Source organism: Pelmatolapia mariae, linkage group LG15 (genome assembly GCF_036321145.2).
Source record: "Pelmatolapia mariae isolate MD_Pm_ZW linkage group LG15, Pm_UMD_F_2, whole genome shotgun sequence".
Classification (NCBI taxonomy): Eukaryota; Metazoa; Chordata; class Actinopteri; order Cichliformes; family Cichlidae; genus Pelmatolapia; species Pelmatolapia mariae.
The window spans coordinates 6,109,183-6,124,361 of NC_086240.1; the positions used below are offsets into that span (position 1 = coordinate 6,109,183).

Genomic DNA, 15,179 nt, shown 5'->3' on the forward strand with positions numbered 1-15,179 from the left:
TAAGGAAGGTACAAGGAGAGTAAGACAGTAATTGAATTTCTGCTTTCCATTCTCGAAGTTTCGGCTCTCCTGCGCTGTCCCCTCTCATTGTGCAAAAAAAAAAAAATGTCTAAATGTGCGCCCCGCATATTGTGCGCTAAAAATAAGTCAGCAGATGTTGGAGGCTTGTTAATAATCGCCCGGTATCCATGGTGGTCAGTCATCTCTCTGCCAGTGGGTATTAAATCTGGATAATTGTTGGGGTGGAAAGAGAAGGGGGTTGAATATGTAAAGTGGGCGGTGCCAGTTGGGTGAGTGGCAGTTTATGTAATGAGCAGCGCAGTGGTAGTCTATATATCTGGGAGGAGACACACTAGGGTTCATTCAGTAGTAATAAGACGAGTGATGAACGTCCGTGGCGCACTGACGCACCGACTTGAGCACCAAAACAAGGTCTGAGCCGCGCGCACACAGAGGAGTTGACCATTGTGGAGTACAATATCATGCAAGGAGAGGACGCCTGCTGACGGAGTGAGACACAGCTGTGGATATTGGTCTTCCCTCACCTTTGGATAACTTGGAGATTGGAAACGCTTCCTCTGGACGCTTTTGACGCACGGCAACAAGGAGCTATTGAGGACTAATCGGGAGTGGAGGATTTATAGTGTTTCGTGGAAGGGTTTTTTTTAATACCCTATTTGTTTACCTCGGCGTCAATACTTCGGAATAAGAAGGTTTTGCTGCGTGAGTGGCTGGTGACGCGGCTGCCCTGGAGAAACAAGAAGGATGGCAGCCTGGTTCACCTTTACCATCGCATTTAGCACCACGTTAATATCACAGGTATGAAAGAGGATGTACATCTCCTTGGTGGTCCTGAGACCTCGGCGAAACCAGATGGAGAGCCGACTGTTTAATTTTTTCCCCCCTCTTTTTTTTTATAACAGAATAAGCTTCATGTAGCTGCACGACGTTTTCTTAAATAATATTTCCTTCTCTTTTAGGTATTTGGATCCGGAGTTTTTGAGCTGGATCTCCACGAATTTAAAAACCACAAAGGTCTGCTTGCAAACGGAGATGCATGCAAACCCAACTGCAGGACTTATTTTAGAATTTGCTTGAAGAACTATCAGGCTGTGGTCTCTCCAGGTGACTGCATCTTTGGAAGTACAATGACACCAGTGCTGGGGACAAACTCTTTCAGCGCCAAGGACAGTGGCACTTTACCTACACCAATTCAAATACCCTTCAACTTTGGCTGGCCGGTAAGGGCGTGGAGCAGCACATCCACTTTATTTGTTTCACTACAGCGATTGCTATTATGTTGTTTTCGGAGAACTGCTATGCATTTTGGGAGCGCACCGATTATTGGTCAGCTAGTCTAATCCATATCATTAGGTAATACTCTTTCGACTAACAGATTGGACTGCTGCCATGTCGTTCATTTCAAAATCCAGAAAGGCTCTCGTGATCACTGTGACACATATTTCCTCGTGCAGTCTTAAGTCTGATTTGAATTTCTCTTCTCAATTAGCAGGAGCCTATGAAATAGAAAAATAAGCAAGATTTAGGCTCTGGTCTAAATTGCGAGCACTCTTTTTTTAATGGATATAGTCTTTGTAGCATGTATTAACGGCATATGTTTTCTCTTTAGGGGTCCTTTTCATTAATAATTGAAGCCTGGCATTCACCTTATGGAAACCTACCTGTAGGTAAGTGCAGCCTTTTTTACCACAGGAGGGAGCTCTGTCTGTAGGTTTAACACACTCCAGTCGGTTTACAATTTTTGCACACTTAACATGCACAAAAGCAGAAAAAAATTGGGCTATTAAATGCAGTTTAGTCACTGAAGTGTTCCCCCTCCACCTCCTGTTAATTGTTCATCATTTCAGACAATTTTCACGCCTATTCATGCCTTTGTTATGAACTTCAGAACACCTTTTTCATTCTTATACCCAATACAATTGAACTTCCTCTAGTTTATTTTTGGCGTGGGAAAGAGCTGTGGGCTTTGGTGAGAATACTCAGTGCCTGCCAAAAGCCCCTGACTACATCTTCCTGTATTTTACACCTTACTCTGTTCTGCCCTTTGGAAGAGGGGACTGGGCCTGGGAATGTTTTTGCTGACGGAAAGAAAGAGGAAATTTCAACCTGAGTTTATCTTTCATCTAAGCTGTATGGGATTTGATAAGGGATGCAGCTTGGCACTGGGCAGATTATTAAAGCAAAAGTGGATGACTTTTGACCTCGCAAGCCATTTATGATGCATAAGTGACATAAAACCATAATCAATCCAGGACATGGGCAGGTTTAAACTCTAAACTTCCTCCATTAGTTCTGACTTCCTCTTCCTTCTCCTCTTTTTTCTTCTTCTTCATCTTCTTTCAGAAACCAACAACCAAGACGCTTTGATTAGCCTCTTTACCATCCAAAGACAACTTGGTGTAGGAACTGACTGGTCTCAGGATACACTGGCCGATGTGCAGACAGAGCTGAAGTACTCGTACCGATTCATCTGCAATGAAAGTTACTACGGAGAAAGTTGTTCCAAAAAGTGCACGCCCAGGGATGACCGATTCGGCCACTACACCTGCACCCGTGATGGACAGCTATCCTGTCTGTCCGGCTGGAAGGGGAAATACTGCGAAGAACGTAAGCAACCAGCTACATAATCTTTATGTTTTACAACTGTCTGGCTCACTTGCTATCAGTAGTCTGTTCTTGGTGATCACAGTCTGTAGTTGCTTCAACTCAATCTGATTGTAATGAGTTTTTGGATAGTGTTCTGCAGGATTTGGTGGACAGGCCTTAGCTTAAAGCGGTTAACTGTCCAATACTCTGATGAATCTGTTTCCACTCTGTACATCGCCCTTTGCTCTTCATAATCATTATAATGGTTTCTGCCTATAGAGAGAAATTCATAAGTTTGATATCAGCTGTTGCTAGTATGTGAGTTGTGTAACCCATAGGTCATCATCCTCAAGGCCACAGGATGTTTGAGTGCTATAACTAGACATGACCTCATGATATCTGGCAAGTCTGATAGGCAATTTTGGTGTGGAATGCATTTTTCATAGCTGTTTGCTTCATATGATTTGTAATCATATAATTCTGACGTGCAATTGGTGGGTTTGTGGGTACTCATTGAATATGGGTTTTCTTGGCGGGGGGAGGCTTAGCACGACAACAGGCACATTATACTTGTGCAAACCCACTTGGCCAGATCGTGCACCAACACTCCCAAGATTTGGAAAGTTCTGAATGAGCCTATGAGGAGGCTCAATGCCATTTGGCTCCACAATACCAAGGGCCCCCTTTCACCAAAACAAATTAATCAAAGAGTAGATTGGAAGGAGGCACCGTGAGAGTAATAGTTACCATGTGCTGGATATGTGGCCACACGGGTGACAGCGGATCTGTCATCCATGTCACTTGGCGGTGAAAGAGAAATTGGCATGTGCTATTTTGACTGTGGCGCCAAATTCTAACCAGATGGGCTCACGTGTTGCAATTACACACACATCAATCGCCACTGACTACAGAAAATATACATGAGAAAGACAGATTGGGCATCTTTCAGAGGCCATAATTTGCCTTCTCGCTCACACGCTCCCATACATAAATTTTAACAAGCCCGGCCGTTCGGGGCCATAGTGTAGAGTTTGAAGGAGCTTAGTAGCAAACACATTAATGCAGAAACACACACTGTGGACACTTGCGCACAGTGGTAGTAGTAGTAGTCACGTGACACAAATGGCTCGCTAACTCAAGCTAAGTCTTCGTGTATTAGCGAACATTTACCTGCCGTTTCTGTCCAGGTAAGTTAAAGGAAGAGCTGTTAATTTGTGTTTACTACTGTACCTTCAGAAAGCGCGTGCCCGGTAACTTAATCTGCAGGAGAGAGGGGAGGGCGCGAGGGGGTGTGCGCGCGGGCATTGATAGAAGGAGCCCAGGCGACTGCACGCGCCAAGGTTAATCGCAGCATTATTATCCGCCACGCGCCACCGATGTTTAGTCCCCTTCCATTGTTGGGCGCGCGGTAGTGGCAGCTGCAAATATGGTTCTGGCAGACCACAAACAACAATAGTGACAGCTGTCTGCTATTGAGAGCGAGCATCTGTTCTGGACTAAACCGGCCGCTTACTGTCAGTCGCCTGATATGTTGCCCCGGCGAATCAGTGTCATGACACTTAAAACAGGACAAACAAACTCTCACCCCCACCCACACACACACACAAACGACCCACCCAGTGGCAGCTGTGGGTGTGGCGGACAGGTTTAGATCAAATGGAGGCTTCTGAGGAAAGTTGAGCCTCACCAAGGCCCCGTGCACTTTAATATACAGAGCTTACAGTTGGCTATTTCAAGGAAAGCCTCCGTTGTTGTGTGCCTAATGGCAGTGGAAGGGGCTTGTGTGACATTTTAGCTTATGGTTTATTTTTAACAGTATGGAAAATGTGAAATTGTCACGCCTGATGTATTGTGTCAGGAGGAACAGGTGGACAACAGGCAAAGAACAGTAAAAGAGCAGCAGCCTTACTGTAAGTTTCATTTTTTTTCTCTCTTCTTTCTGCTTGTAGCTATCTGTCTGGAGGGTTGCAGCGAGAGGAATGGAAACTGCACCAAACCTGGCGAGTGTGTGTAAGTATTAATAATTGCAAGTGTTGAAATATGTGTTGGCTGTTAGGAAAGGAGCACATATGGGCACAGCGTCAGCTCCTTTCATGTGGAAGGCCTGGGTTGTTTTTCACTCAACTTCTTCACTCAGCTGCCTCCCAGTTTATGCGCAACAAAAGCACTTTTATCATCCGAGGATCCACATGAGCCGAAATATTTCCATATGATTCATTAAGTGAGGCTGAAGTTCACGTCAGCATTTCGGTCCGCGCCCTCTCTTCACAGCATCACTCACTGACTTCTCCGCTTCCCATGTTCCCTCCTTGTCACTGCCCTGTCTCACTCACCAGCGTGGATAATTCACACACACACACTCACCCACTCGCTGTGAGAAATTCCTCCTGATTTTTTATTTTTGCCCTCTTTTTAGGCACAAATCCACCGTTCCCACCACTAAAACCATTCCAGATTGAGGTTAAATCCTTTAGATACCAGTAAAGCTGCTCCCATGTCTCTGCGCACTAAGTAACAGAAAAATGTTTTAACCTTTAAAAGAGCATCTTAAGTCCCACGATCTTAGGAAACTTTAGGAAGCATCTTAATCTTTAAAAAAATATTTTTGCTTGGGTATTATTATATTATAATTAGTAATCTTTAAACACAATAAAGAGCCCCACTTCCAGCCCCACTCTTAGCATTAACTTCTACACATGCTATACATACGTTGTACAACCTACCTGTACAAATAAAGTGCACTTTCACTGAGTGATGAGCGATGAACTAACAAGGTTTTACTACTGCAAGATCTCACTTTTAGCCAAGTGAAAGTTTGTTTGGTTGTTTTTTTTTTTCAGATTTCTGTGATGCATTAATTAATCATCTAATGATTGTGTCCAGCTGTTGTATGACGCAGTTACTGATGTTAACCGATTTCTTAATATTAACATCCAGTTAATCTGTTACAGGGATATTTAATCTGAGTTATTTGATGGCTTAAGAGAACTGCAATCACAACACTTTTAGCATTAAAAAAAAACAAAGACTAATGTTTTAAATGTCTTTCGTTTTTGTTTTAATTTTTCAGATGCAGAGATGGCTGGCAGGGCACGTTCTGTGACGAGTGCAGGAAGTACCCGGCCTGCAAGCACGGTACCTGCCAGCTGCCGTGGCAGTGTAACTGTCAGGAGGGCTGGGGAGGCCTATTATGTGACCAAGGTACGCCAGACAACTTGGCTCACTGCTGCTATTCCTTTTTAAAAAGATGCTCTCATATTACTTGCACCCTGTTTTCATTTGAATTAACTTGAAAGCATTAGTAAATTAGGTTTCCTCTGAAGTGTTCTATTCATAGCTTTCTGCACATCCGGGGGTAGATAGGTTGTGTGTGTGTGTCCTGCAGACACCCTGTAAACAAACACTCTTCTCCTCTCTCCCCCAATCCAGACCTGAACTTCTGCACCCATCACCATCCCTGCTTGAATGGCGCCACTTGCATGAACACTGGCCAGGGAAGCTATACGTGTACATGCTTGCCAGGCTTCACGGGGGTCAACTGTGAGCTGGAGATGAAGGAGTGTGACAGCAACCCCTGCAGGAATGGGGGGACATGCACAGTAAGTAGGAAACTGAGCGGTGCATGCCCAACATTCGCTGCTGATCTTACTTACTCACTGACTTGTTTTTATTTCCATTTCCCAAGAATCTGGAGAGCGGCTACATGTGCACCTGTCCCCAGGGCTTCGAGGGTTCCCACTGTGAGCACAGCCTGCTGACCTGTGCCGACTCTCCCTGCTTCCACAAGGGGAAATGTAAGGAAAAGGACAACGGGCGCAGCTACATGTGCGAGTGTCCCAGAGGCTACACCGGGCTCAACTGCGAGAAGAAAGTGGACAAGTGCACGTCGCTTCCCTGCGCTAATGGTACAGTCTTCCTTTCCTCTTTGCCACCCCCCCCTTTTTTTTTCTGAACTTCCCTTTCCCCCCCACTCCAATTCCTGCCACTGGAACAACAGGAATTGGTGGGAACTTGGTGTCTATTGTCCTCCATGTAAACACTCAGCAGCTTCGAGCAGCAGCTTGTAAATGTCACCACAGCTTGCTGTGGTTGTTGATGAAAGGGGACAAATATCCAGCGCAGTTCAATTTCTGTCCTCATGTAAACACAGAGGGCTCTGGGATTGTTCTGCGCTGGGAGAACAATATGCAGCACTGCGGTCACACTGTGGATTCAGTGGAAATGTGTGAACTCAAGCAGCCTCGCGGGAGGGATTACGGAGATTGTGTTCTCTGTCTTTGATTTTGAAATGCCGCACTGTCGAAACGTCTCTCACTCTGTTTGCTAATGGTAGCTTCCTCCGAGTTTCCTCCAAACCTGTATTCGTTGATGCTTATGATCTACATCCGCTTTCTCTTTTTTTCATAGGAGGTCTGTGTCAGCTCCATGGTGGCATCCGTGTGTGCAGCTGCCGCGCAGGGTTTACCGGCCAGCGCTGCGAAATCAACATCAACGAGTGTGCTGGAAACCCCTGCCTTAATGGAGGCACCTGCCAGGACCGAATCAACGACTACACTTGCATCTGTCCTGCCGGCTACGGAGGGCGAAACTGCGACCGGATCCTGAACGAGTGTTCCCTTCAGGCCTGCCTCAATGGGGGTACTTGCAGTGGAGGAGGTGGGCCGGGCAAGTCTCCAGCAACTTGCAGCTGCCCCGCTGGCTTCACTGGACCCCAATGCGAATATTTCGCCGTCACCTCTCCTGTGACCACCGGAGAGAACAAAGATGGTTTCCAGTGGGCGGCGGTTTCTCTGGCTGTTGGGCTGGTGGCACTACTGGTGGTGCTGTGCATGGTGGTCTTGGCCTTGAGGCACATCCACAGGCAAGCCCAGAGGCAGCGAAGAGAATCAGAGACTATGAACAACTTGTCCAGCAGTCAGAGGGATAACCTGATCCCAGTGTCCCAGCTCAAAAACACCAACCAGAAAATCAGCCTGGAAGTAGACTGTGACTCAGAGAAATCAAACTTTATTCATAAAAACTATCACTTGGACCCTTACAACTCGAAATCAAAGGAGTTCAAGGACGAAAAGTCACAAGAGGATAAAAGTCTTATTTATGACAAGGGTTTAGATGATAAAACGCCTTTGAGTAGAGTGTACAGGTAAGAGAAAACATATTTGCATGTCTTTATACTCAAGTCTTGGCTGCCATAATGTCTGTTAAAGAACTATTTATTCCACTCACATAGATAGTGTGTATATATACAGGGCTCTGCTGAGTAGAAATGACTGATATGTATGAAAAGCCTCTGTCATGTAATCCTCATTTGCACCCAACAGTGGGCCCCCCAACCATACATTGCTCTTCATCCACAGAGTTTATATTGAACAATTGCTTAGCTATGTACCGCACACTCTTCTTTGCTGCTTCGCCGCATGTGTATACACCTAACGCATAGTTCTGCCATGTGCTTCTAGTTTGCGTTAACACAAAGTGTGATTTGTGTTTTGCAGCGAAAAGCCAGAGTGTAGAATATCTACAATATGCTCCTCGAGAGACTCCATGTACCAGTCGGTATTTGTTATAGCGGAAGAGAGGAGGGAATGCGTCATAGCGACTGAGGTAAGGCAAATAAATAAATAAATAACTGAAATAAAATCACATCTTCATCAGCATTGCCTTAGATCCTCTATTTGACATCCATTAGGTTGTCTCAAGTGCACGATTCCTCACCAACATTCATAGGAGAAGATGAGACTTGCTGTTTTTCCCTGTTTTTTTGGTATTCTGACCTAAGCTGGGGGGGAAACGCAATCACATGCATTATTGGTTTCTATAAATTATGCTAGCTACACTTTATCTTGGCCATATGATGACCTAAAGTGAGAACCTATAATGATTTCTCGCACATGTTTGGCTCTGCTCGGTCTCAAAGGTGCTATGTTTTAGTGCTGTGGCTTTTAGTGGAATTTTTAGCATGTTTACTTCCAAGCAAAATATAACAGTGATACCAGTGAGTTTGAGCTAAAGGAGTGCTTGGAAACTGTTTTTAATTTGCTGTTTTTATGTTGTTCAGATTATTTGGTCTAACTCCATTTTTTTCTCTCTTTTATCCCACAGGTATAAACTGTGAGTGTCAGAAGGCAAGGGAACGAGGGGGGGGAGACACAATCAAGGCAGAATGTAATATTCTGGATTGTTTACAAATGCTGAGAAGAGACTGGAGATCATTTTAGATGTTCACTGCTGCTCTGGAACACTTGAGAACTGGAGAGGGCAGAAAAGTCTGCTCTGCAAAAAGGAAAGAAAAACAAAAACAACAAAAAAAAGGACAGAAATGAAAAACTTTGACCGAGTGTTTGTATGCAACACATGTACAGTGAAGGACCTCTCTCAGTCGCGACAATGGTTAAATGGACTGGCAAAAAAATAGACTGACTGCACGAGGTGTGACGACAGCATCGGTGAAATTATTAAACTTCTAACCTTGGCCATCCTGGACAGTAAAAAAAAAAAACAAAAAAGGAGAGAGAGAGATAAAGGGTGGATTGTCACCCTGTGTATCTGACCTGGCCTTGTGTGATAATCATGATGACTTTGACAGCCAACCAATCAGTAAAAAAGAAAAGGTGCCTAAAGATTTGACCACTCCAAATCCCCCCCCCCCCCCCCAACCCCCCACCCCCCCACCCCCACCTTTCCCCTTCTTTCCTGCCAGCTTCGCCTGCTATGCAAGACTCAGGGTCTAGACAAGTGAACTCACCCTGTGTCACAATCCAACCTCACCACCGCTGAGATCTGAATGTCTGAAACTAATCTTCAGCCGTCAATCACGTGGAAAAAAGAAAAAAAGAATTGGGGGAGGGGGGTTGGACACGTCATGCGCAAGGGTGAAGATCGTATGCAGCCCAAATTCACTAGAAGCCTTAAAAAAACGGGGTTTGAATGCTCAGTTGTGTGCCCTTGTCTGTCCTTGGATCGATTTGCACTACCAAAATAAACAAACAAAAACAATAGGGGAAAAAATACTTTGAAAATCAACAGGGATTTGAAGAGAAAACCACAGGAGCGCAACAGTCAGTGCAGTGCCAGCACGATCCAAGAGAAAGGGAAAAGTTTGCGCATAGAAAAAAGGTGTTGGGTTTTTTGTTTTGTTTTTTGTTCTTTTTAATGCAACTGAAAACAAGAGACTCAAAACGAGAAGAAAAAGACTGTCACACCACTGCCTGCCTATAATGAATTTCAAAAGTACAGAACCAATAATGTAATTTTTTTTAAATGAGTATTTCCAGAGTTTTAATTTAAATATGACACACTGCTCTTTATATGTTTTATAATGTTATTTTGTATATAATGCATATTTATAAGGACCAAACTTCTGAAGAATAAAAAATTCTGTGAAAATTTCTGGAAAGAAATTATTTTTGAGGCCTTTTTTTTTCTTTTACATTATTGACCGTGTGTGTCTAGTATTTATTTATATCTGTTTAGCTTCATTTCAGCCAACAGCATTGGTTTAATCAGTGCTAACTGCTCTCCTGCAGTAACACAACATCACATATAATGTTTTGGACATTTGGTAAATGAAGGTCCTTGAATGTAGTATGTCTACCTCGAGTAATTCCTGGAAATGCTGTTGGCTCTGGCCCCACTCACTCAGCCACCCACCCACCCCCTTGTTTCTCTCTCTCCAGCCCTAAATTGGCTTGAAATTCAAATCCGTTTCCACGGATACCACCCCCTCAAGCTGGAAATGGTGAAACAAAGCCCGGCGCGGGGCAAAAGGGGGAATGCCTCCCCACCACCACTACTCTTCTCTCTCTCACCCCTCCCTCCTCATAAAGCTCGTGCACGCATCCGTGCGCACACGCGCAGCCGTCCAAGCAGATGCCGTGGGGAAGCGCGGTGTGAGTCTGCAGTGCCATAAAAACAGCAGCATATGCCAAGCCTCTCAGCCTGTGCGCACGACCCACAGAGACCTCCTCCCATAAAAAATACACTCAGGCACTTGCAGGCTCCCCAACTGCTCTTCCTCCCCTTCAGGGTTAAGAGCAATATTTCAATGCCCGGTTCCGTACCACCCACTCCTCTGCAAACAAAGCTGGAGAGAGGACCTGGCACCAGCAGAGAGGAGGGTGAAACCAGATGGAAGCCAGCGGATCTGCGAGGATTCCACATAAATAAATAAGTCAACTTTTCTAAAATAGAGATCTTTATCAGAGTACTCTTCTTCGTCTTACTAGCATTTACCGTCCTCATCTATTTGGAAAATAGCCACTGTTCCATACAGTTTGGAAGAGCGCTTAAGGATCAGTGGTTTTTATTATTATTTTTTTTAGTTTGTCTTTTTTCCTTTCTCTCTCTCTCTCTGTGTGTGTGTGTGTGTCATGCACATTATCAGAATCTCTCCTGACTCCAATTAACACAAATGCTGCAACAGTCAACACCCCCTAATCAGCAGCAATCAACACTCAGCAGAGAATCTGGATGGTTTTTCCCTCACACACACACACATCCTGTCAGCCCGTTGACCTAGGCATCCTCATCCTCAGCTAGTGTGTGTTCATTAAAAAAAAAAGAAAAAAAAGAAAGGAGTTTGGAAAGGGGAGCTTCCGCACATGCTCGGAAAAAACATACGTGCTATCACAGTGATGAATCACCCAGTTAAAGGCCTCTCGCGCTGTGGTCATCTGTTACCTGACCCAGCCTGATAGTGCTTCCCACCGTCCGCACACTCACACCTACGAGCAGGAGCGCTCTCTCATCCACACTCCATCGCACATGCTAAGGCTCTGCTCTTTGGCCTCTCGGTGTCCATAACACAGCCAGGCATTTTCATTGTGTTATAATCACAGCATCCTGTTTGTGACCCGGTGACATCAGTTCCTGTTTCCTCCCTGATTAAAAAAAAAAAAAAAAAAAAACAGAACATGCCACTGCATGCTGACTGCTTTTCTCACGCATCGTTTTCATTTCGTTCTGTACTTAGCTCGCACACATGACTCGGACTCTCAGGAAACATCCTCAAAACAAGCCAGGGCCCAGACAAACACACTAATCAGTGCTATTTATTCCCAATCTAGGAAAAGGGAAGAAAATAAAATGTATAAATTGATGTGGGAGCAAAGCAGATGTTGAAAGTGCCAATCAGGAGTTGAAAGTTGCAGGTTGTCTTTCTTTTTATAGCTGGAGCTCTTGTGGTTTGTTAAAATCCTTAAGTGGCTTCAAACAGCATGAGTTTGTTGTTGTTGGTCTGTGTGTCCTTGCCCTGCCCTGTTGAGGTGAGCCTGATCCAAATATTGATAGTATCGATACCAACCCTGGTATCGGTATTTGTATCGGATCAATACTAGCACAATAGGATTGATACTTTGTTGCACTATGAAAAATGTCTAAAACCTTTTCTGTTCAAACATCACGTTTGATTGATTGATTGATTGAATCTTTATTTTGAACATGTTGAAAAAGTACAACAAAATAGAATTAAAAGAGACAAATGAACAAAGCAAAACAAAAGGAAAACGAGCAACCACAACTCCAAATAACTTTCATGTTCAAAAAGGAGCAGGAAGAAGCATAAGCTTATTTAATCCCACCCCTTTTCCACTATCTAGTATCAATAGACTACAGAAATACCTCCTTGCAATTACATTATGTCATGTGTATTTTTTCTTTTTTTCTTTTTTTTTTTCTTTTTTTTTAATTTTTTTTTATATATACATATATGTTTCTATCTATCCATACATACGTATATACACATACGCACATATACACATTTTCACTAACCCCATTAACACCTGAAGGATACACAACCTACAAATATATATATATACCCATACCAATATACCCGTGCACCCGCACATACATGAAAATATTAGACAAGAACACCCTGTCAAATCTCTACCTCTTCCCTGTACCCTGTAAAAACCATATCCTTAAACCGCTTTTTAAACTGCGCCATGCTCGGACATTGCTTCATATCTTTACTTAGTCTGTTCCACAGCTTCACTCCACACACAGAGATGCAAAAACTTTTTGATGTTGTACGGATACGAGGATGTTTTAAATTTAATTCCCCCCTCAAATTGTATCCCCGTTCCCTTTTAGAAAACAGTTTTAGAATATTGTCAGGAAGCAGGTTGTTTATTGCTTTATATATAATTTGTGCAGTGAGAAAATGAACCAGATCTGTGAATTTTAGAATTTTTGATTTTAAGAATAGTGGATTTGTATGATCTCTGTAACCAGTTTTATGGATTATCCTTATGTTTTATGGATTATCCTTATACTTCTAACTTTATTCTAGTTATAGCCTACAGCACATTTAAACAACAGAAGCTGACGCAAAGTGCTTTAGAGACAGACATATGTACATTCAGGGTCTCCAAAAACAGTTTCAAAATACATGAAAAGCTGAAAGATGTGTTTTACTGTGTTAACTGAGTACTATGCAAAGTAAAAAATCACCACAGTGATTTTGTAGTTATTAAAATGTCTTAAGAAGTTAACAAATTGATGATGACTCAGCTCATAAATAATGACACACTGACACACACTCTCCCCCACTTAAGCTGCCTTTCTCGGTTATACTTATCAGCATCTGTATCTGTACTGGTACTAGTATCTGCAATGCTGGCCCTGTATTTACTTAGCATCAGATCTATACTAAAATTTGCAGTATGGAGCAGCACTACTGCCCTTGCCCTGCTCTTATAGCTGTCTTGTTAATTAACACTAGGTGTCAGTAAGAACACCCCCCCCCCCCCCCCCCACCCCACCCCCCCACACACAGGAAACAGGGGATCAGTACATGCCAACATAAAACCTGCAGGAACCCTTATGTTTAACTTAAATGCCACACTTCTAGAGCAATAAGCAGATCTGCTTTTACTTGCACTACAGCCAACCTTTAATCAAAATGTGAACCAGTCAAACACACTGTACAGTTTATTAACACACACCCTCATCTAAGATAAACATGCATTGACCATAATGCCTTCATAGTTTACTTTTAGATCCAAATCATCTGTCCTAATTACCCCCTAACCTTTTATCTAACATTAGTAGAAGAATGCTTACCCTGTGTCACTGCATATATGTGTGGGGGAAAAACAGGGGTCAGGAGGTTTTACTGGGATATCAGAACTAATTAAACATGTATGAGACTGTGTCAGCATGAGGTTTGGATGATGATCTTAGATTGGTTTGAAGGCAAAGACAAATGAATGTATGGTAAACGGACGTGTGCAAACATCGGAGAAGTGGGTGCCACTGAAGTCCTTAGCAGGCTGTGGTGAGAGCAACACGAGATAATGTAGAAGAGAGCTTGAGAAGCGGATGGACATGAAGGCACAATGGGCTGGAAGCTCGTGCATGCAGTAGCTTTAGATTTATGAAGAGCTGATACAGTGGCCTGGCCTCTTATCAAGACAGATAATGCCAGCTATTTATAGATAATCTATGTATTGAGCACAGATGAGCCTCTGCTATAACTGTATATCAGATCTAACAGGAGTGGTGGGCATTTTTGTGCGTTTGATCAGATCTGAGGCTGGATCTTTCTGTGCATCCCGTGTCTTTTATTTTGTCTTGACTGAGTTCCATGTTTTAGCTGTGTTGGCACTTTGCCATTTTCTTTCTTATCTTTTTTAACAGGGTTTCAAATGCATTTTAAATCTTACATGAAGTAGAAACCCATACATGCTATTATTTTGCAGGAAGTCCAAAGAAAACACACTTGATTATTACAATATATATGAGGGAACCTGTGTTTAAATAATTCAGAAAGATTATGCTTCCTGAGTATAACTGCAAGAAAAGCATTGAATCTGGTTACATTTTGGAGTTTAAGCTAGTAGGCTTTTTGGTGATTGTAACCTACAATCACCTGCTGTACCTACACAGACAGAAAGAGAATCAAAGCTCAAATTAACATGTTATGGTGTCGTAATGGGTCCCAATTAGATACATAATGCATGCAAAGACTGACTTGAAAAGATGAACGTAGCCACAGTGAAGTTATCCAATGAATGGCCCACTTCCTTTTTGAAGGCTCGACTTGGGCTAAAGCCTATCTAGGGTGAAATACACCCTAGATACACCCTGGACAGGTCGCCAGTCCACTGCAGCGCTAACACAGAGAGACAGACAACCTTTTAGGCATACATACACACCTACAGCAAAATTTGGAACCTAACATGATTATTTTTGGACTGTAATAGGAAGTTGGAGTAGAGCCCACACAAGCAGAAAGAGAACATGCAAACTCCACACAGAAAAGCCACAGCTAGTTGGTGGATTTGAACCCAGGAACACAGAAGAATAATACCTAGTTTACATAACATAACCAGTGTGCTTTTTGTAAACTTTGAATTAATGACCACTTGAAAGTAACTGTGATCATTTAATCAATATAATAGTGATACTAATAATTGGTTCATTTGCAGCTTAAGTGACTGTATTTTTCCAGGATGCCATAAAGTGAAGTCAGGAATTCTGACTTTTTGAGTAGTGGGAATAAATCATATGCTTTCTCTCTTACACATGTACATCCATATAAGGTCCTGTGTAACTCCCTGCTATACCAGATG

General features: G+C 43.1%; 1 protein-coding gene across 1 annotated transcript; it reads left to right on the forward strand.

Moving 5' to 3' along the window:
• The first annotated feature begins 379 nt into the window (after positions 1-379).
• Positions 380-8,935, forward strand: dll4 (delta-like 4 (Drosophila)). The gene is made up of 11 exons (XM_063496126.1): positions 380-819; positions 981-1,241; positions 1,631-1,688; positions 2,365-2,628; positions 4,557-4,617; positions 5,678-5,808; positions 6,037-6,206; positions 6,293-6,512; positions 7,015-7,750; positions 8,103-8,211; positions 8,710-8,935. The coding sequence occupies exons 1-11, from the start codon at positions 766-768 to the stop codon at positions 8,713-8,715; spliced, it is 2,070 nt and encodes a 689-aa protein (XP_063352196.1). The 5' UTR covers positions 380-765; the 3' UTR covers positions 8,716-8,935.
• The last annotated feature ends 6,244 nt before the right edge of the window (positions 8,936-15,179 follow it).